The sequence below is a fragment of the Podarcis tiliguerta genome (assembly GCF_965153285.1).
Source record: "Podarcis tiliguerta genome assembly, chromosome: 6".
Taxonomy (NCBI): Eukaryota; Metazoa; Chordata; class Lepidosauria; order Squamata; family Lacertidae; genus Podarcis; species Podarcis tiliguerta.
The window spans coordinates 71,651,895-71,675,626 of NC_139539.1; the positions used below are offsets into that span (position 1 = coordinate 71,651,895).

General features: G+C 43.4%; 1 protein-coding gene and 1 long non-coding RNA gene across 2 annotated transcripts in view; one reads left to right on the plus strand and one right to left on the minus strand.

Moving 5' to 3' along the window:
* The first annotated feature begins 779 nt into the window (after positions 1-779).
* LOC310679611 lies at positions 780-17,250 on the plus strand. The gene is made up of 3 exons (XR_014512394.1): positions 780-917; positions 8,614-8,736; positions 17,168-17,250. It is a non-coding gene; the product is annotated as an uncharacterized lncRNA (long non-coding RNA).
* The window catches only part of PLPPR4 (phospholipid phosphatase related 4), a 36,742-nt gene continuing 29,296 nt past the window's right edge, over positions 16,287-23,732 (minus strand). The window contains exon 7 of the mRNA XM_083444858.1: positions 16,287-22,157. Within this exon, the coding sequence (XP_083300984.1) occupies positions 20,820-22,157 (1,338 nt within the window). The 3' untranslated portion in view covers positions 16,287-20,819. The remainder of the gene's footprint in view (positions 22,158-23,732) is intronic.

Consider the following 23,732-nt stretch of genomic DNA (forward strand, 5'->3'; position numbering starts at 1 on the left):
CGTGATCAAAACCGTTAGTGTTTCTCATACCCATTTTTGCATGTAAGTTCTTTACCCCTGTGTCCACGTCAACAAGGACCTTAGCAAGGCAGCAGCTTAATTGCCGATGCTGCCAAATCCCCATAGAGAATATGCCTCTTTTGATTCCGGTCTTCCTTTTCCTTGTTAATGCAGAAAGATGATTAAAAATTGAATTTCCATAATGCTGCACTATAAACGGCTATTTATAAGCAGATAACTGGATTAGTTGCCATGGAAACAGAAAATATCGTGCCGAAATCGAATCAGCATAATCTAGAAAGGATCACTTCTGTTCAGGCACGGCACCCTGTTACTCCTCTATTCATCTTCTTCTCTGCTCCCAGCCATGGCTGTAGAAATCCCATCACGGCCCCCACATCCCCTTCTGCACTGGTGGTCGAAGTGGGGTGGGTGGGGGGTAGAACGAGAAAACCATACTGTGGAACTAGGAGGAGGTCTTCAAATTTTGCGCTCTCTCTCTCTCTCTCTTTTAGAATTGAGCTTCAGAATTTGGTTTTTTGTTCCGGTCCATGAAACTGTGGGGACTAATTCATTTCAAGCGAACCATACCATAATCACCACTTTGCGATTCTGAATGCCGATGCACCGTCGATAAAGCAATAAAAAGAAGCTGAGCCATGTTGATATACAAAGATGGCAATGCTTGCCGTGTGCACATCAGGCTCCTGTGATGCTGGCATGTTTCTATGGCAACGGGCCTCTTGCCTCATCACTGTAGCAACAGGTGCCTGATCCCTTTGGCAGCCAGTCTGAAAATCTGCAACAGTATTGTAATTGTATCCTTTTTGCTGGCTCACAATTTTCTGCTCTCCAGCGCTGCTAATCAGGGCCAACGGAAAGAGCCCGATCTTGCAATCCGGCTTGGCCACCATTCGGTATAAGAGGAACTCAATAAGCATTGTAGGGAAGCTTTTAATGTTTGATGTATTACAGTATTTTAATATTTTTTTGGAAGCTGCCCAGAGTGGCTGGGGAAGCCCAGCCAGATGGGCGGGGTATAATTAATTAATTAATTAATTAATAAATACACGAATAAATAAATAAATAATTTTCTTATCTGGACCCTCATTGCAAATTTTTATCAATGAATTGCTTAAAGGTGGTCCAAAAGTAATTTCATGTGGACCACCCAGAGCTCACTGATTGCTGGAATACTGACAAAGAATGCTAGACTAGGTAGGTCTTAAAACAAATCCACCAGGGCACTTGAGCTTTTAAGCAAGTGTGATTACTTAAAATAATTTAACAGGCATTAGTTTTGCCTGACCTGTTCAGAAATCCTGAGTATGTGCTTTGGCCTCCTTATAACATGGGGATTCTAGTTAAAGAATGGGGCTACACAAAAGTATAGCCGGGCCATATCTGATGACACACCATGTAGCACCCTGCTTGTGGTTAACGCTTAGCTGGAATGAAATATTCAACGCAGCAATAGAGAAATTAAAATAATAATTTATTTGTCAGACAAATAAATGATTGGCACAGTGGTATATTTACCAAAAGCTCTGCACACCCCAGCCCTGGTGACCAGCACTTATATTCCCTCAGCCCAGCCTCCTTACTCCTCCTTTTGGCTGCCTCTGTCCAATCAGCCTGGTTGAAATTCCTATTGGCTGTTTGCTAGAACCAATCATAAAAGATACACCCATTTCCTATTACCTTTTATGGGAGACAAAGAGCTATATTTCCTTCTATCAATCTCTTACATTTGCCTTGACAAGGCGTCTTAAATATCAGATCACCCTTTGCTCTTTGCTCTTCTGCCCTTTGCTCTTCTGCCCTTCTAGCAACAAGGGAAAATGGCTAAAACAGATGGCTCATGGTTTCAAATTTTGTCATATAAACAGAGGTCTTGGGTTCACCTTCTCACACACCATCAATGAAATAAGAATCTAACATAAGAATCTAACATCTCTTACTTTCTACATTCTTTTACATTAAAGTCACATTAAAGTCAGTACATATATATATAGATTGATTTTTAGAAGGGAAGAACTTATTAAAAATCAAGTTTCTAAAATGACCAAAAGAACAAGAACTGTTTCCAAAGTGACCCAAAAAAACAACAACCTCAGAGCAGTTTCTCTTCCTCACCAGGCAGCAGCTGTTGTTGCTTTTAGCTCTTTGCCTTTTAACCTTCTCAGGATATCTCAAACCATGTTTTGATGGGAGGCAATATTTACCAACTCTAATTAGTGTTTTTGCAGCTTGGATTGTATTCTGTAATTCGTATGACCTTTTGTTCCCAGCTTTTGCTCCTTTTTACAACTTTGAGGTACTGCAACAAATCAATGAGGGGCCCTTGTTCAGGAGTCAGGAGAATAAACAAAAAGACTCTCAGCCAGGTGGTTTCTGCCTGGCCTGGAGCAAGCATTTGGAGCAAGCATTTGGAGCAAGCATCTACAAATATATTTTTAAGCTTATTTTAAAATACAGATCTTTGATCAGATGCCTCATTCCCCCCTTTCAAGCTCAAGGACCTTCATCCCAAGTGTCCTTGATAGCTTGACCTTCATCATATTCCTGAGGTAAAGCTCTGTATAGGGCCATGATATGAGGTAGAGTTTCATTTGAAATCATCTTGCTAATTGTACTTCTAAAACATGAAAAGATACATGGCACCATACATAAAACCATGACTACTACCGTCAAGAAAAACAAGCAAGACAATAGTATCCCTTTGAGTCCTGCAACATTTGGTAACCAATTGGTGAGCCATCCCATATCCCATCCTTCCCATGTTTGTACTGGGACATGTGCTATACTCTCCATCTTTGTGGCCAACACACGGATTGCCTCACCATTATCAGAAATGTTAAAGCAACAGGCATTCCCTGTCAAGTTCAAGACTCCACATAGGCCTCCTTGCCTGGCAAGTACATAATCCATTCCCAATTTTAGCTGCAAAATAGCGGCTCTACTTTCATCCAACTGTTTTGCAATAAGTCTCAAACTCTGGGCCGTTGCATTGGTTACAAGTTCCACTACTGCTTGCAATCGAATTATTCTGTTTAGATTATAAATAGGATCCCGTGCCCCTTGTATCAGCTCATCAGGATTCCAGGAGGCAGGATCATAATAGGCTATAATGCGCTCTGGTGGCCAATCGTTAGTATCGCTCCAACTCTGGGTACTTCCTCCTGCTATATGAGAAATATCAGCATTTCTTCGTGTATGTTTGACTGAACTAGTGGGCATAACCCACATTGGTGGTAATACCCATCCCAGGAAACAAGTCCCACTCCATTTAGAAGGGAGTTGCTTGTATGCCCATTCTCCACATATCCACCACAACCATCGGGTCTGAGATTTTTGGAACGTGGAGTGCATATGGCGAAATATCACAAGGGGTAAAGAGTTCACAATACAGTATGTTAGATTGCCTTTTGCTGTCACAGTTTTGTTCCACACCATTTTCCATGCATGAATAAAAGGAGGTGCACAGGGCAAGGTATTCCGAGTTCGATAGGAAGTACCGTCTGCCCAGGTTTGATTATTCTCAATATAATTCCAAGTATAGTGGCAACGAGAAGAGCCTACCATGGTAGAATCAGCTGTATCTGATGATTTATGTACACAGAATTCCCCTTGTACAGGTATAACTCGTATTGGTTTAGGTGAGTTCCATCCAGGGAAATCCTGTACTTCTGTTTGATGTGGCATTTCGCTTACCATACCAATGGCATTTAATGGTATCGGTAATAAGGGCATACCTCCCTCTGAATCATCTGGCCCAAGAGAGCAAACAAGGCAATTAGTCTTATTTGTAGCATTGGCTACCATTTCAGCTAAGCCTACCCACATATTGTGGTCATGGCGGAATCCATATTTAGCAAATTTGGTCAGATTCAAGGACCCTTCCCCTTCCCAAGGGATCAGGATTAATAATAAAATCATGTTGATGTCTAGTATATGCATTCCTCCCACAAAAGATTACCTTATTGTGATAGCAAAAAATATTAGCCCCTATATAATTCCCCCAGTGACAGAAATGGGAAACCACCAAGACCAAAACATATATCCCGAGGATCCCCAATGAGTAATATCCCTGATAATTGTTCCACAAGGGGGGGGGGCAGTCAATCAATTATATAAGAGAATCTTCCCGTTCACAATCGCTGGTTTAGACGCTCCTCAAGCTTCAGGCGTGCGCAGGTCAGCCAGCTTCCAGGTTGTGGCTGCAGCAGGCCGGTCGTCTCAATGTTGCCCGTGACCTAGCCCGTTCCCCGTAGGGCTAGATACAGGGGTTTTTGGAGAGAGTCAGTTTTAAAGGATTAGAGGGGTCACCTTTGCACGTCCAACTGCCTTCGGACTTCTTCAAACGGGAGTGATGAATCCAGGGGGTCACCTCAGCTACCTTCACCGCTGTTGGAGTAGAGAGCAAGACGGTGTAAGGCCCACGCCACTTAGGTGCAAGTGGATCACGTTTCCACTCTTTCACCCATAGCTATCGCCAGCCCGGAACTGATGAATCGGCTCGGCAATGCTGCACGGCGTGCGCTGAGGGCCCACCTGTTAAGAGAAACAAACAAACAAACAAAACACGGGAGAGAGATTGCACTTGTCCCTGTGTCACATGGTCTCCTATTTGAGGTCAGCTGGAATATCCCGAACAAAGGAGGGTGGCCTCCCATACAGGAACTCAAAAGGTGACAACTTAAGTCTTTTTGTGGGTGCGCACCCTTCTGATTTCTGAATTTTCTTACGAATGTCAGAAGCGCACTGGGCCACAAAAGTAGCAGTAATCATTCTGCTGTTTTCAGGGGCTTCAGGGTCAAAAGGAGTCTATATACGATAGACTTCCTGCAGCCTCTCAAAAAGTCTCTCGGCCAAAAGTAGAACATTTGATTTCTATTCTACTTCTGAGACTTTAGACATATTAGTGGGCTTCTGGCATGCCCTGCGGATACCTTGCACAAGCGTCTGGCGGTAGGTAGTAAGCCTGGCCAGGTGAATTGCATTGTTTGGATCCCAATTAGGATCTTCCAAGGGGAAGTTGTCCTGAAGATGACAAATATTTCCCACTCTGGCCTGCTCATGCAAATATATCTGTGCTTTTTCAATTCATTAGACCCATAGTCGTGAATGGAATGTATTGGAGGGTCGAAGTTCGAGGTGGCCGTGGCCCGGGTTGCCCGTTAACCAGCACAGGCTCCTCAAGTGCATCAAATACTCTTCTAAGAGGGGCTACTACGTGACCTTTCTCTTCACTTTGCTCTAGGGGCCTCAAATCATAGGGGATGGTATCTGTCCCAAGGCGTTCTTTTAGCAGCTTTATACGCCTGGCTGTATTGCTGGCTGATCGTTCAAGGTCTCCCTGTAACTTCTGTAATAATTCTCTAGGACTTGGACGTACAGGGGTTTGGGGTGGGCAACCAGTTGTTCCACTAAAGGAGACTGTAGATGGAGTTCTACTGGGACTCACAGGTGGAACAACCACTTCTGCTTGGGCTTTATTATAGGACTCCAATGCCTCCTGAAGATATTTATCATAATCTATCAAGGAATCAAGGTCTGTGACTTCAGCTCCATTACTCATTCCACTTTCTTGCCTTGGGGTTGCAACTGGTGGAGTGTTTGGATTAGGCTCCCCCCGACGTGGAGCATAGGGTGGAGGTGAAAGCACCTCTTCCTCTGGTCCCTCAAAAATGGGTTTGAGTTTATTTGGCAAGATTCCTTTCCTAGCTTCGGCTTTTACAGCCAATAATTTGCATTGTTGGACTTTGCATTCCCTTATCCATGGAGGATTATTATTTAATGTGCTCAGCCAAGAGTCTATATATGAAAATTGTTCTGGGCACCCTCCAGTTTCTTTGGTGATGTTAGACCAAAGTTTGCTTGCTAAATTTATATCAAAAGTTCCTTGAGACGGCTATGCAGTATTTTGTTTCGGCCAGTCTAATTCACATAACGTTCTCAAGCGCTCTGGGGTCATTTTGACACCATAAGCTCCTGAGAAGGCTTTCTTAAAATTATTTAACATACATTCAAGAGGTGTATTTCCCCCCTTTGAACCTCCAACTCCCATTGTATGGCCCTGTGAAGTATCCACTCAGTCACTCACACACTCGCTTCGTGGGGTTCCTTGCCCAGTGAAGTCGCCTTACTGGGAAACGAAGTACTACCCACTCCACACTCAGGTCAGCTACAAATAGTACTTTCTCACACATACAATGCGCTGGATACTTCACCACACTCTACCTCCCAATATTTCCCTTTTCCTCCACCAGACCAGCATCTGATGTACCCAGCCACCTAGCGTACTCAGTTCCCCTTAACTGAGACGCAGAAGTTTGATCAAGACTTCTCTTCCTCCCAATTAATTGGAGGGCCACAATCCCTTTTGTGCACTTACCCTTAGCTGGTTCCCTGTTAATTTCTCTGGTTCCCCCCGGTTCCGTCGCCGTTCAGTGAGCAGGGTAGTAGACAGACGAGACTGCTGCGTTCCCCTGGAAAAAAAGTTCCAGTGCGCGCTGGGTAAACAGTGAGTGTCCTCCCTCTGGTACCCTGCCCACTAAGGCGAAGGGGCTGCGTTCCAGCAGACCACTTATCCGAGTCACAGAGGCACCATAAAATGTAGCACCCTGCTTGTGGTTAACGCTTAGCTGGAATGAAATATTCAACGCAGCAATAGAGAAATTAAAATAATAATTTATTTGTCAGACAAATAAATGATTGGCACAGTGGTATATTTACCAAAAGCTCTGCACACCCCAGCCCTGGTGACCAGCACTTATATTCCCTCAGCCCAGCCTCCTTACTCCTCCTTTTGGCTGCCTCTGTCCAATCAGCCTGGTTGAAATTCCTATTGGCTGTTTGCTAGAACCAATCATAAAAGATACACCCATTTCCTATTACCTTTTATGGGAGACAAAGAGCTATATTTCCTTCTATCAATCTCTTACATTTGCCTTGACAAGGCGTCTTAAATATCAGATCACCCTTTGCTCTTTGCTCTTCTGCCCTTTGCTCTTCTGCCCTTCTAGCAACAAGGGAAAATGGCTAAAACAGATGGCTCATGGTTTCAAATTTTGTCATATAAACAGAGGTCTTGGGTTCACCTTCTCACACACCATCAATGAAATAAGAATCTAACATAAGAATCTAACATCTCTTACTTTCTACATTCTTTTACATTAAAGTCACATTAAAGTCAGTACATATATATATAGATTGATTTTTAGAAGGGAAGAACTTATTAAAAATCAAGTTTCTAAAATGACCAAAAGAACAAGAACTGTTTCCAAAGTGACCCAAAAAAACAACAACCTCAGAGCAGTTTCTCTTCCTCACCAGGCAGCAGCTGTTGTTGCTTTTAGCTCTTTGCCTTTTAACCTTCTCAGGATATCTCAAACCATGTTTTGATGGGAGGCAATATTTACCAACTCTAATTAGTGTTTTTGCAGCTTGGATTGTATTCTGTAATTCGTATGACCTTTTGTTCCCAGCTTTTGCTCCTTTTTACAACTTTGAGGTACTGCAACAAATCAATGAGGGGCCCTTGTTCAGGAGTCAGGAGAATAAACAAAAAGACTCTCAGCCAGGTGGTTTCTGCCTGGCCTGGAGCAAGCATTTGGAGCAAGCATTTGGAGCAAGCATCTACAAATATATTTTTAAGCTTATTTTAAAATACAGATCTTTGATCAGATGCCTCAACCATACATTTAAAGCACTATTATACCACTTTAGCTGTCATGGCTACACCAAATCCTGGGAACCTGTAGTTTGCTAAGGACGCTGAGAGCTGTTAGGGAGACCTCAATCCCCTCACAGAGCTCCAGTTCCCAGAGTTCTCTGGAAAGAGGAATTGATTGTAAAACCAGTCTGGAAATTATAGCTCTGTGAGGGGAATAGAGGACGCGGGACACGGGTGGCACTGTGGGTTAAACCACAGAGCCTAGGACTTGCTGATCAGAAGGTTGGTGGTTCGAATCCCCACGACGGGGTGAGCTCCTATTGTTCGGTCCCACCTCCTGCCCACCTAGCAGTTTGAAAGCACGTCAAAGTGCAAGCAGATAAATAGGTACCGCTCCGGCGGGAAGGTAAATGGCATTTCCGTGTGCTGCTCTGGTTTGCCAGGAGCGGCTTAGTCATGCTGGCCACATGACCCGGAAGCTGTACGCTGGCTCCCTCGGCCAGTAAAGTGAGATGAGCACCGCAACTCCAGAGTCGGCCACGACTGGACCTAATGGTCAGGGGTCTCTTTACCTTTACCTTTTAACAACTCTCAACACGCTTAACAAACTATAGTTCCCAGGACTCTTTGAGGGAAGCCAAGACGTGATATAACAGCTCTTTAACTGTGTAGCATGGATGCAGCCTATAACAGCAATTCTATCCATGCCGGCTGTGAACTCAGTACTGCTGAATTTGGCGAGGCTTTCTCCCAGATAAACGAACAAACTAATGCCAAAACTTTGAGAATATCAAATTCTGCCATTATATCCTTTAATCTTCTGGGTTCTTCTGCAGTCAACATTGTTAAGGGCTCTTTTTTTTATTTAATACAAAAGTGTTCATTCTACGTTTTGGGAAGTCCTGTGAGAGGTCAGTCATTTTTTAATTTTACAGATGGTGCGGTTCACAGCCTGCCTGATCATGGATATACAATCTCATCTAACTGAATCAGTTGCACCATTTGTATTCCAAGCTATAAAAAGATTCGCAAGCAATTCTTACAGAACTGTTGAAGAGGTACTGGTTTTAATTTTGCTCTAAACTTGTTTAAGTTTTTACTAATTAAATACTGAGTGAAATATACTCAGAGTCGCAAAGTGATTTCATGCTCTTTATTCAGCTCATAGTGGTGAGGAGGAATGAATGAATGTCCCCTCAAAGTATCTGCTTTATATACATTATTTACACAATGGGCTGCACATGATTGGTTAATTCTGGAATTCTACTGTAAGCCAATCAGGTTGTGGATTCACTTATATCTGGAGCATGATTGGGTGGTTCCTGCCAACCAATCATACTGCTGCATTGTTCTAGGACCAATCAGACTGCTGCATTCTGAATCCTATTGTTCTAGGACCAATCTGACTGCTGCAGTTTGGATCCTATTCAACTCGGTACATAACACTGAGTTTTATTTTTTTTTAAATGGAGCTTCTTTCCCCATTGTTGCATGAAATGAATACCTCATGGCAACCCAGCAGATGCAGTGAATTGAAATCCATTTTCCCAGGTCATGAGAGGGGTGACAGCTAGCAATAGGAACCTCCTTTTTAAAGCACGACAAAACTGCACAACACCTCCTAGGTACATCAGGGATGCTGTAAGGAAGATTCTCCCATGGAAAGCTGGGCCATAGCATAGCTGCTTATTTATCCAGTGTGATTTAGGAGAAATATTATAAATGAGTATGTTTAGGCATTTCGGTGAGTACAGTGGTACCTCGGGTTACAGACCCTTCAGGTTACAGACTCCGCTAACCCAGAAATAGTACCTCAGGTTAAGAACTTTGCTTCAGGATGAGAACAGAAATTGCGTGGCTGCGGCGCGGCAGCAGCAGGAGGCCCCATTAGCTAAAGTGGAGCCTCAGGTTAAGAACAGTTTCAGGTTAAGAATGGACCTCCAGAACGAATTAAGTTCTTAACCTGAGGTAACACTGTATAGATCTCAATGACAGCAGTGCGACACTAGTAAGAGCTTTATAATATCACTTTCATAGACCGTGAAGTCAAGGCAACCTGCTCATTTGCATAACTCCAGCTTAGGTTTGACGTTTTCATCTCCCAAAAGTTTTTGATTTGAGATTCTACTGAAATGAGGCTACATTTTAATGTTGCATTTTAATCTTGTTTTTAAGTTGTATTTTAATCAATTGTTTTATACCTGGTGTTAGCTGCCCTGAGCCTGGTCTTGGCTGGGGAGGGCGGGGTATGTATAAACAAACAAACAAACAAACAAATAAATAAATAAATGAAATGAAATGAAAATAATAAGGTTCCATCGTGCTAGTTTCTGACACAAATATGGACTCCCAAAACTTATTTCTGAACTATATGCAGGCGATACCCAACTAACACATCCTGTCAACACAAGAATTTCTACTGCCACAATGCGGCTTTACCCCTCCTCTCTGTGTGCCCCACACTTTGGCCAAATCTCTGTATGGTTGTGGGGCCCTAGAAACAAATTCAGGGGGCAAACAGGGAGGGGGGGGAGAGTCCCGTTTCTCAAGTGCAAATCCTTGCACTGATGGGATGTGTTACTCAGCGCTACTTTGGATACAACCCCTGGTATTTTCTGTGCCTATTTTAGATTTTGTGTTGCCAAGCACAACATGTAGCAAAGGAGCACTAGGAAAGGGTCCTCCTCTAGATACATGATCCAACACATGGCATTCAAACCCAGGAATGCTTTAAATTGATGGCAATTATTCACAAATATACACAGAGGTGTTATGTTGAAGACCTTTAAGCACCACTCGTTATAGAGAGTCTGCAATTCTCCTGTTTATATTTGTTTTTGGACCCAAAAAAATATTGGGGCTTAGGAAACTGCTCTTTAATATTAATATTAATATTTCAATTCTGCATTGCATTTTTGTGTGTGTGTGTATATATATATATATATATATATATATGCAGGTTTTGGTGTCCTCGGGTGTCTTCCCGTGTAAAAGTTGGGGTGTCTAGGCGACGTTTCGACGAGGTCTCACTCGTCATCTTCAGGCTGGTGCTTTCGGCTTCTTGTTACTGGAACAGAGCAGGATCTCAGTGTTTGAGTTCCTATAAATACTGTTGAGGAGGTGTGGTGTATAGCCTCCAATGTTCTGGGCAGAGAGGAGGTTCCCAGGCTAGTGTGCCTTTTCTTCTTTTGTTCCTTAATTACTTGAGGGATATCTTGAGTGATTTCTTGAGTGATTTCCTGAATCCCACTTAGGTGGGTCATTAGGTGTGGATTAGTTGCTAAAGCCTTCGTGTCTTGAACTCTTGAACTTTGTGAAGAGTTTTTCTGAGAAAATGGCTGTACTGCACTTGGTTGTGCTCTGGCTTGGCTTCGTGTATAGGGGCGAGCTGTGGTTTTGTGGCCTGTGTCAGCCAGATCTGTGTAGGGATTGCAGGGGGGTGCAGCATCCGGAGGTGCCACCCTGGTTAGGCTACTGGATGGTGTCTGTAATTTATCTGTGGAGAGGGTCTGGGTTTGGGTCTGGTGTGGTTGATTGGTGATGGCGTTCTGTGTGCCTCTGGATCTGGTGTCAGATTTTGTGGGGAGGGCTAATTTCCAGATGTCTGGCAAGCGGGATGTGTCGTCACGCTTGTTCATGTTGTGAGGGTGTTTCTCTATCTCGATGGCTTCCATGATTATTCATGGAATAATCTAATGACCCACCTAAGTGGGATTCAGGAAATCACTCAAGAAATCACTCAAGATATCCCTCAAGTAATTAAGGAACAAAAGAAGAAAAGGCACACTAGCCTGGGAACCTCCTCTCTGCCCAGAACATTGGAGGCTATACACCACACCTCCTCAACAGTATTTATAGGAACTCAAACACTGAGATCCTGCTCTGTTCCAGTAACAAGAAGCCGAAAGCACCAGCCTGAAGATGACGAGTGAGACCTCGTCGAAACGTCGCCTAGACACCCCAACTTTTACACGGGAAGACACCCGAGGACACCAAAACCTGCATTCCTGTACCCGTGAAAATCTACGAAAGCATATATATATATATATATATATGGGACGCGGGTGCCACTGTGGGTTAAAGCCTCAGTGCCTAGGGCTTGCCGATTGAAAGGTCGGCAGTTCGAATCCCCGCGGCGGGGTGCGCTCCCGCTGTTCGGTCCCAGCGCCTGCCAACCTAGCAGTTCGAAAGCACCCCCGGGGGCAAGTAGATAAATAGGAACCGCTTACGAGCGGGAAGGTAAACGGCGTTTCCGTGTGCTGCGCTGGCTCGCCAGAGCAGCGATGTCATGCTGGCCACGTGACCCGGAAGTGTCTCTGGACAGCGCTGGCCCCCGGCCTCTTTGAGTGAGATGGGCGCACAACCCTAGAGTCTGTCAAGACTGGCCCGTACGGGCAGGGGTACCTTTACCTATATATATATATATATATATATATATATATATTTGCTTTCGTAGATTTTCACGGGTACAGGAATGCAGGTTTTGGTGTCCTCGGGTGTCTTCCCGTGTAAAAGTTGGGGTGTCTAGGCGACGTTTCGACGAGGTCTCACTCGTCATCTTCAGGCTGGTGCTTTCGGCTTCTTGTTACTGGAACAGAGCAGGATCTCAGTGTTTGAGTTCCTATAAATACTGTTGAGGAGGTGTGGTGTATAGCCTCCAATGTTCTGGGCAGAGAGGAGGTTCCCAGGCTAGTGTGCCTTTTCTTCTTTTGTTCCTTAATTACTTGAGGGATATCTTGAGTGATTTCTTGAGTGATTTCCTGAATCCCACTTAGGTGGGTCATTAGGTGTGGATTAGTTGCTAAAGCCTTCGTGTCTTGAACTCTTGAACTTTGTGAAGAGTTTTTCTGAGAAGATGGCTGTACTGCACTTGGTTGTGCTCTGGCTTGGCTTCGTGTATAGGGGCGAGCTGTGGTTTTGTGGCCTGTGCCAGCCAGATCTGTGTAGGGATTGCAGGGGGGTGCAGCATCCGGAGGTGCCACCCTGGTTTGGCTACTGGATGGTGTCTGTAATTTATCTGTGGAGAGGGTCTGGGTTTGGGTCTGGTGTGGTTGATTGGTGATGGCGTTCTGTGTGCCTCTGGATCTGGTGTCAGATTTTGTGGGGAGGGCTAATTTCCAGATGTCTGGCAAGCGGGATGTGTCGTCACGCTTGTTCATGTTGTGAGGGTGTTTCTCTATCTCGATGGCTTCCATGATTATTCTCTTGTGGTGATGTTCCATGTTAAAGAGCAATTTGGAATCTGCAAAATTAATTTCGTGTCCTGTTTCTTTCATGTGTTGGAAAAGAGAGGAAGTTTTTTCTTCTTTTTTGACGGCATTCTTGTGTTCTGCGATACGTGCATTTATTCGTCTGTTTGTTTGTCCAATGTACGTGGCTGGGCAGACTTTGCAGGGTATTTCATAGACCCCTTGGTTTTCCAACTGAATTTTATCCTTGGGGTTTCTGAGGATATTGGCTATTTTTTGGTTGGTGCAAAAGGCTGTTTTGATATTGTGTTTATGGAGGATTTTGCTAATTTTATCTGTAGTGCCCTTGATATAAGGAAGGAGGGCTATGCCATTGTTTTCTTCTGTGTCTTGGTTTTTGGGGGGTGTTTCTTTTTGGATTAGCTTCGTAACCCTGTTTTGCTGGTATCCATTGGCAATTAACACATTTGAGAGATTCTGTAACTCAGTTGTCAAGTGGTCTTCGTCAGCCAGGCGTTTGGTTCTGGAGATGAGAGTCTTGGCTACGGAGTTTATTTGTGCAGGGTGGTGGTGTGATTGTGCATGTAAGTAGCGGTTGGTGTGTGTTTTTTTCCGGTAGATAGTGTGTCCTAGGGAGCCATCAGGTTTTTTGTAGATTAGGACGTCAAGGAAGGGAAGTTGGTTGTTGGCTTCTATTTCCATAGTGAATTGTATTTTGGGGTGTAGGCTGTTGAGATGTGTGAGGAAGCTATCCAGTTTTTCCTTCCCGTGTGGCCAAATTACAAAGGTGTCGTCAACATATCTGAGCCAAAGTTTGGGTTTGTGTTCTGACTTGTCTAAAGCATTGGTTTCAAAGTGTTCCATGTACAGGTTAGCGATGACCGGTGAGAGGGGTGATCCCATAGGTGCTCCTTCTATCTGTTTGTATCTTTGTCCATTGTGGATGAAGTACGTGTTGGTTAGGCAGTGGTTGGTCAGGTCCAAGATGTATTCGGGGGGATTGTATTTGTTTTGAATGGCTGTCAAGGCTTCATTAATGGGCACTTGTGTGAAGAGAGATACAACATCGAAGCTCACAAGTAGGTCATTGGGTTGTAGGTTTTGCTTCTTTATTGTTTCTATGAACTGGAAGGAGTTTGGAACGTGTGAAGAGATGGATTCTGCATAGGGCTGAAGTTGCTTGGCGAGAAATTTAGCGAGATTTTGTAGAGGTGAGCCTATGGAGCTGACTATTGGTCTGAGTGGTGTTCCTTCTTTGTGTATCTTGGGGAGGCCGTAGAGTTTGGGGCATCTGGATGATTTTTCTCTGGGGATGATTCTTAGCTGGATTTCTTCACTGATAGGAGAGGCTTTTATTTTGGATTTGGTGGTTTTTTCCAGATAGGTGGTGGGATCTGTTTTTATAGGTTGGTAGGTAGGGTCTTGGAGTAGATTTGATAGTTTTGCTTGGTAGTCCGATGTGTTCATCACAACAGTGGCATTACCTTTGTCTGCTGGGAGAATGATTATGTTGTTGTCTTTCCTCAGGTTGGTGAGTGCTTTCTGTTCTTCTTTGTGTAAATTGCTTCTGGGTGGTTTGCTGGAGCAGAGGATGTTGGTGACTTCAAGTCTGATTTTATTGGCTTCATCTGGATTGATTTTGGTTAGGCTAGCTTCGACTCCGCATATGATGTTTTCCGTGGGGATGCGTCTCGGGGCGACTGCAAAGTTGAAACCTTTGGAGAGTACTTTGGTTTCAGTTGAGGTGAGGATCCTGTCTGATATGTTATGTACTGTTTGTTTCATGGGTTGTTGTGGAGGGTGGCTGGGCTTCTGGCGTTTCTCTAGTTTGTGGAGTTTGTTGGTGTGTGTGTCTGTCTTGTGTGAGGTCTCCGTTTCAGCTCTCCAGACGGCTAGTTGTTTGCATTTGTCCCAGAGTGCAGGGTGGATTTTGTTACAGAGTTTGAGGTGAAGAGTGAGTAGATCTTTGTTGGTTTGGTTTAGTAGGTATCTTTTCTTGTGTAGTTCGTTTCTGATTAGAGATAGTTCAGTTCGTTTCAGGATCCTTTCGGTAGCTGGGGTTTTAGAGTGGAATTTAAGTTGGAAGCATGTGGGAATTAAGTTGTTGATCCTGCTCTGTTCCAGTAACAAGAAGCAATCCCTACACAGATCTGGCTGGCACAGGCCACAAAACCACAGCTCGCCCCTATACACGAAGCCAAGCCAGAGCACAACCAAGTGCAGTACAGCCATCTTCTCAGAAAAACTCTTCACAAAGTTCAAGAGTTCAAGACACGAAGGCTTTAGCAACTAATCCACACCTAATGACCCACCTAAGTGGGATTCAGGAAATCACTCAAGAAATCACTCAAGATATCCCTCAAGTAATTAAGGAACAAAAGAAGAAAAGGCACACTAGCCTGGGAACCTCCTCTCTGCCCAGAACATTGGAGGCTATACACCACACCTCCTCAACAGTATTTATAGGAACTCAAACACTGAGATCCTGCTCTGTTCCAGTAACAAGAAGCCGAAAGCACCAGCCTGAAGATGACGAGTGAGACCTCGTCGAAACGTCGCCTAGACACCCCAACTTTTACACGGGAAGACACCCGAGGACACCAAAACCTGCATATATATATATATATATATATATTCTTACACACATTTTTGTTCTCCCCCCCCTCACTTCCCCCTCCCCCCCGAATCACTTTATTTCTTTATATTTTTGATGCCATGGCTTCGTTTCTCCATATTGCTTTTAAAAAAAATAATTCCCACATGCCCATGAACCTGATTTAACTCAGGAAACTGATGAAGCAGACCGTGTCCCTTCAAAGCTTGTGCCATAATAAATTTGGAGTCTTGAAAGACCTACAAGATCTTGGTTGCTTTTGCTGCAACACATGAACAGGGCTGTCCCCCCTGACCTTGTTCAGCATGTGAATCTTTGTTAATGCTTTGAAATGTTCTCAGCTCATGAATTGTGCATGAATAGCTCTGTATAGTTTTGTTGTTTAATCATTATAGCACAATCTGGCTTCTCACCATTGGGACCTTGGTCTACAGCTGGCCTTGAATCCTGAACAAATGGGAGTAGCAGACACTTTGTTGATTAATGCCTGCAAATACTTCTTTATGCAATTAATTTTCCTGTTCTGGGGGGATAGCTAAGGAATGAAACTCGGAGGCCTCCCTCCCAGATCTGCAGGCAGAGTTATCCAGTGCTGGCCAAGGAAAGACCTCCACTGTGGATCACCTCCTCCGTCCAAAGACAGCATGGTCCATAGCACTCTATAGTCCTTGAGATGCCCTCTCAGAGACCATAGAGTCACACCCTTAATCTTCAGAAATGCACATGCATATTCTATTACACAGAACCAACCAGAGGACAAATTGACAATTGTAACTCTTGTGGGATACAGACGAGATACCTCTGCTTCAATGAGGAATTTCATATTTATTTTAATGATATTAGCACAATAAACTCACACAGTAGCATTGATTCTGTAATTATTTAACAAAATACATTTATAGCAATTTACAAATAGTTTTTTTTGTTTTCATTTTAAAACAGTGCATAACAGTTTATTAGAACACAATACTTTATATAGAATTCTCGTTTAAAAACATATCTTGTATTTTACCCAATTTATTTGTTTTTCTTAGTAAAGCACAGCCTAACAAAGAAATTGGTGCCCGTTTTAGCGAGTAAGAAAAAACTAGAAGATGCCACCTGTCAATTTATCTGATTTGTTTGAAATTAAGGTATCAGTGGAATGTAAACAAAGGTTAATTTTATAAAAGGCTCCATAAATGATATACATGCCGGAGTCAAGAGTTCCAATGTATATCTTATTGTTATTATTTTGTTCTTTTACGTAATTATGTTTCTGAGAAGCCAGTATTAAAAAGAGTAGCCTTTGGCACTTCCGAGTAAAAAAAGAGTATTTTCAATATTTTAAGTAAAGAATGCAATTACAATGATTCTGCAAGTGCTTTTAAAATTGTCTGCTATTAAGTAGGAAAAGTTTAGGTAGGAAAAATAGCACACTGCACTTGAAAGGATGCAGTGAATTTCAGAGACTTAAAAGCAACTTGTGATGCCTTTATCTATGGTAAACTAACTAAAACAAAGCAAACTATAAACCATTGCTCCCACTAAAGCTTACTCCACTCCACCTACTGTTGACAGAATAAGCTGCTTTCCCAGAAGGGCTATTTTCTAGTCCTTGTATTATTGCAATTGCTTAAATTGTCATTTTCCCTTCTTAGATTATCAAGTTATTAACAACTCTGTGTTCTCTCACTATATTTCTAGGTCAGCCTTGATTGCGTCCTATCTCTTCATTTCAAGGTCTTCCCTGCTTGGTGTATGTAAACTAAACTACAACCCCTCATCAAGCCAAGTGTTTGCAATATTTTTTGTAAAAAAAAAGTGGGAGGGAAAGGTCAATACCAAGCAGATCTGCTTGGGTTGTTCTACAGTTATTAAAAAATGCTTATAAATACTGTGTATGGAAAACAGTCACCCCCAACCCAGCTAGGTAGATCTGTATGCAGATTTTCTACACAAAATGTTGGGATCTTTGGGTACAAGAAAGTGCTGGATATGAAAATCTGCTGGCCGGATGCCTGCATCCAGCGATCAGGGCGGCATGCTTGGTTCCTGAGCTGGATTGGGAATTTGCAAGGATGGCAACCGACACAGGGTCTGTTGAAATGGGATGTGGAGATACAACTGGATATCCACCCCAGTTCTCAGCGTGGCACACTCATTGGCGCAAAATGGTATGGAGGTTAATGGTGCCTTTGAATCTAATCCAGATGAGAAATGCTAAACCCAACCTGCTCTCTGAAGTCACTGCACATGGGGCTTTTGTTTCTGCACAAGTCATTGCCTGCTAAATACTGTTGCATGGGACCAACATGGGGTTTTCGAGCCGTTATCTGAAGATAGCGCAGGAGAGCGCATTTTGCAGGTGTGAAACCTCAGTACTGTCACTGTTTGGGCAAGTGTGAAAGGCTCTCAGGTAGGAAAACTGGGAATGACCTCTCTTTTAGGACCCCAGAGACTAGCTTTTGATGGGGGAAAGGTGTGAATGCATAGCTCAGCTGTGAAACTGGGTGATCTTGGGCAAATCAATATCTCCGTCTAATTTACTTCACAGCTGTGGTGAGGGGGAAATACCACTGGGCTCCTTGGCAAGGGAAATGGCTGCAATCCTATACACAGATACCTGGAAGTAAGTCCCACTGAGCCCAGTGAGGTTTGTACTTCCAAGAACACATGTATGTGACTGCATAATTAGATTAACTTTGTATCTTTATACCCACTTTATTTTTGTCTGTTATTTTATAGCACTGAGTGGGTTTTACTCAGAAAGGCGGCCTACAAATATTTTAAACAAAATAAAAAAGTAAGGAGGAGGAAAATCATTAGCATCCAAAGGTTGTATCCAGCGCTAGTTTTGCTTGGAATACACTCACTGAAAATAATGGACACAACTAATTTAGGTCCATTATTTTCAATCAATCCTCTCTGAGCAGGACTTAGTTGGGTACAACTCCAAGTATTTTGAGGTCATTGGATTCTGGATAGGTCTGCAGATTTTCCAAATAGTAGATGCTCCTGTGACTTTCAACGCTTCTAGCTGACTACTGCAAGAGGCATTCACAGAATTTGATCTTTGCGAGTTTCTGATATGAATTGATCTTATCCGTGTCTCCAGATTAATGTGGAGATTGGAATTTTGTTTCACTACAGATTTTGCACTTCTTGAATATTCTGATGCAGTTCTTGGCAAAACAGAAAGTATCAAAATACCGTATGTTTAAAAATGTGTTTTAAAATACGCTTTAACATTTGTATCTTTTCTTTTAAAAAAATCATATTTTGAGAGAAATAGGTTTTAAAAGTCACATTTAAATGTGAATTTTCATGTCAGATTTTTATAAAAGAAATAGCAAACTAATGCAGAAACATGGGAGGGACAGAGTGAATAAATGTGAAAATGTCTCAGATAAAAAATACTGTGGTTTGTCTATCCCTAGATATCTCCATTAGCTACATTCTGTATGACTTAGGGCAACACTTCAGTTTACAACTGCCATCATCCCTGATCATCAGCCAAGCAGGCTGCGATTGTCATCCCAATTCCAACCCAGTCAATTTTCTCCTTAGAAAATAATCTCGGCATCATCTCATCTCCTCAGGATGAGTTCACAGCAAGGAAAGGCTTTTCAAATCCCTAACTGAAAAGTATGATTAATGAGAATATCCACTGAATCTAATCTGTGGTACAATACAGCACTTGTGCATTAATTTGGCTGTTGCGGGCCATTCCAAATCTCAAAATAACAACAAGCCCAATGAACATTCTAGGAGTAGCTTAATGGGCATTATGTGCCAAGCCAAACAAGTGATGGAACGACGTCTTGGAGTGAGCTCAAATACGTGTTTCATCAGCAGTTTCCCACAAATGACAGGGTTAGCCCATCCATTGGACTGGGACTTTTGTCTATGGTATTATGCCCAGAGAGATTACCAAATGTCTCGTTCCCTGACACTACCCTCATCAGGTTTGCCTTATGGGATCTTAAATAACTCAGAGGAAGGCTAAACTGCCACAGTGGTGCAAGGATACAGGATAAAATACTGTACCTGCTTAATGTCGCCTTACTTTGAGTCTTTACGATGGTATAAACCCATCTGGGATAGGACCTCGCAACTTAAACACCCAGTAATTTCACTGATGCTGTTTCAGGTCAACCCCTTGACGGTTGTACTAGCTAATAGGAGGTTAAGGTAAGTGCATTAGGATTGCTTGGCATTCTTAATTAAGTTCAGGTCATCTCCAAAGGCAGAGAATGTGGCTCAGGTTCTGGAGGAGGGTACAAACAGGCCCAAATCTTGTCTAGGAGGCCCCGATACCTATGGCCAATCCAGCTAATTGATTCGGAAGCCTGAATTATAATTCCCCCCCCCATCTTTACAACATAGTAGCAATTATCAGAGTGAAGCACTAGATAGTCAATAATGAATAAAAATTAGGAAAGATAAGCAATGAGACAAATCGAGAAACTGTTAAAAATGAAGTGTTAATCAGTGCTCTAAGAGATCCCTGTCTGTTTGTTTTTAAAAAATCCCATGCTATTTCAACTAGTCCCAGATTAGCTCACTGAGAAGTGACCTCTTTGTAGCACCTGAAACTAAACAATTGGAAAGAAACAGAAAAATTAACCAGAAGAGAAAATGTTTCCATTTTCATGGAGTATCATTCACATTGTTTTTTTTTGTTCCAGTAAACATTTCAAAGAACTACACAAAACCTTTGCAATCTTTTAATGTGAAATACCCACTATAACAAAGCTGTCAATATTTTTCTACTCTAAATGAATGCAGCCAGCATCATATTTTCAGCAATATCACTTGGAAAGGAATTACACATCAAAACGTCATGTGTCTGTAGCAATGAACAGGTATGTAAGTTTACTAAAAAAGTAAAAGTAAAAGTAAAGTTAGAATCAGCACCGACTTGTATTAAATTTTGGTGCAAAACCCGCAAAGGTGAAGTACAACACTGATAGTACACCTTTTGCCCATTGTCCTTAGACATATATAAATCAAAAAGTTGGCACATTCAGGAAATAAGGTGTCTGTATTTAAGATTGCTGTTTTTTGTTGACATTGTTCCCATTGGAAAAACATTTTGAGTCTGGGGGAAAAGAAAAACCTCCCGTTCGATAGGTTCTTGCATTTGTGCTTCCCCCTCCCCCTCCACTGCAACATGAAACCCACAAATTCATGCACAATCACTACACATCAGCAACATCCAAAAATGGTCAGGCTGATGGTCGATATTTTGGCACATCAAGAATATTTCGGCATCAGCTCAAAAGTAGAGAGAGCACAAAGCTAGTACCAAACGGTGTCGATTGTCAGTGGCATGGCTGGGCGGATGCACCGAGCCTCATTCTTTGTAAGCTCTTGTGGGGGATGTTCCCTTGTAGAAGATGTTCCTGGTGTTCTCCGGGCTGCTTCCTCTTTCAGGAATCAAAATGATATTACCTTTCCTCCGAAGCGTAGAATCACGGCTGGAGGAAACAGACAGGGTCTCTGAGCCAATCTCGCTGCCTTCCACTGGCGTGACCCTGATCGTCGTCATCCCGTGATGGTGGTGCTCACTGTTGTCGATGTTACTTCTTTTTCTGTCCCCGGATCCATAACTGTCTTTCAAAGATTCGCAGCTCTCCGAGTCTCTGTTGAGATCATTGAGCTCATACGTCTGGCGAAGGCTTCCTTTCTCGGGAGCTTTCCATTTCCACGAGCCACTTCCTTCGCCTTCCGACGGCATCTGAATGATGGGCCTGTTGTTTTCGGGGTGGGCTTCGACTCGCACGATGCTGCTCGGCTCGTGGTCCGTCAAGGTTTTGTATCGGATGGAGCCTGTGCAGGTGACCGTGCTGCCGTCGGAGCTCTTTGGGCTGCCCTGAAGGACGCCTTGCTGCTTTGACATGGCGATGACCTGCATGATCCTCGGCTGGCTGTTGCTTCTACACCCGACAGTCTTCTCGGCGGCTTTCAACCACTTAGCTCGGGCGGAGCTCGTTTTGGGAGACGTGTTCACATTCTCCTGCGTCTCTTCGGGGATGTGGACAAGCTGTGAAGAACCCGGCCGGGACTGAATAGAAACCCTTGGCCCACCAGAAAGGCCAACGCTATTGCAGCCTGGCATGCTGCCGGGCTGTATTTTCAGGTACTGACTGGGAGGCCCATGGTGATCGCCATTAACGCCAACCCTGGATGGCTCAGAGCTAGACCTCATCTCAATTGCTCGAGGTGGTGACTGCCCAGAATCCGTCTCTATCACCTGCAGGGACAACTTCCGGCTTTCATTCTTGTTCTTCCACTGGGATAGAAGCTGTTTGGAGCGGGCAGAATCCATAGATGCATGGATGGTTGCGTTCCGACGAGCTGACTCTTCCATCGCAGGTGTGTTGGCTCTCGGCAGTGTGTTGCTGAAAGTCACCATGTTCTCCTTCCCCATTGGACTTCGCGGCGTTATAATTTCTACGTCGGCATTTGCCCTTTTGAGGTTGGTCAGGGAGCCAGTGTCCCTGTGGTTCCTGTTTAACATACTCTCGGCATGGTGAGGGGGGATGATGTCGTTGCCGCTTCCGTTTTTCCCTGGTAAAATTCGACTGGGATCTTGGCTCAGGTCAGTCAAAGACCTTAACGGTTCTCTGTGCGGGTTCTGGTTGAACATATTGTCTTCGCTCGGCAGGAAGTTCCCCACAGCATACAGGCCCTGGCGTTGGGAGAAGAAAACAAAACACAGGATCCCATTATGAAAAATAAATATTTGGACTTTACTGACATTCAGTGACTGTGTATGCAGAAGCTAGAATGAGAATCCACTTTATGAAGTCTTGGTTCTGATATGTCTCGAGAGACCAATGCAGACAGGCCAGCAAATTGCAGGACATTTCTGGAAATGTCGCCTTGACGTATTTTAATATCTTGGGCATGCCCAGTAGGATTCTGTTCCCCACCCTGCTCTAAACAACAGGCTTCACCAAGTGTTTTGAAACATCCCATAATTTAAATTTCAAAAGTTGCTTGCCAGATGGGCTGCTTCTGGGCAAGAAACATTGGCTTTTCAAAGCCCTTGCTGGGTGCTTGGGTTAAGCCAAACTGTCCTCTGGATCTTGACCACTGTGGGAAGCATCCATTGATGTTTCAACAGAGCTTACCTCCAAATCAAAAACCATTTTGAGTGCATCATTTACTAAACAATGTGGCTTAAAATGAAGAAGAATGGAAATAAAAGCAATAACCTACTAGAAATGCTATCATTTACCATTTAAGTTTGTGATAAGGTGATGATTTCTCATCATAATTCACCAGTAAATGAGTTAGGACAAAAATCAATCCGAGGCAAGTTATCAATGTTGCTGAACATAAATTTCAAAGAATTCTCAAAAGATTATTTTTCTTAATGTAAATACTGCTATTTCATATTCATTTTCAGCTTTGGGATAACTCCTGTCCCTCACACTCAATGTTACAGTCACACCAGCCTGATTTACCGATCGTGGCCTCAACCTGATTAGTTTTCTGCTCAAAGGTTATGCCCTTTCTGTTGCTTAATAGCCATGTAATGCAATATCTTGGCGAGAGACAAATTCATCAGTTTCAAATCAATTTGTGCAGAACCTCAGCAGGAGCTTGAGCTTCACTCTATTTACACATTCAGTGGTCCATTAAAAAGAAAATGCATTGCACTCTCTAAGGACAAAAACAAGTCTCAAGTTTGAAGAACGCCAAGTTCATCATACGTGTACTCCAAGTGGGCTTTATAAATGATATAAGGCTGCTACAGCTGGCCTTATCCATTTTAATGGTATCAGTGTTCAGGCACTTGTCTCAATGCCTGCTGGGTGGTGATTTTAGGCTGACTTTCCCCAACTTGGTGCCTTCATACCGCCTCTTCTAGTATGCCTTAAGGTCCACAAATAACAACACTTTGGAGGTCCCGAGCCTCAAGGAGGTTAGATTGGTTTCAACTTAGTTTCAACTAAGAAGAAGAAGAAGAAGAGGAGGAGGAGGAGGAGGAGGAGGAGGAGGAGGAGGAGGAGGAGAAGGAGGAGGAGGAGGAGGAGTTTGGATTTGATATCCCACTTTATCACTACCCTAAGGAGTCTCAAAGCAGCTAACAATCTCCTTTTCCCTTCCTCCCCCACAACAAACACTCTGTGAGGTGAGTGGGGCTGAGAGACTTCAGAGAAGTGTGACTAGTCCAAGGTCACCCAGCAGCTGCATGTAGAGGAGCAGAGACGCAAACCTGGTTCACTAGATTATGAGTCCACCGCCTTTAACCACT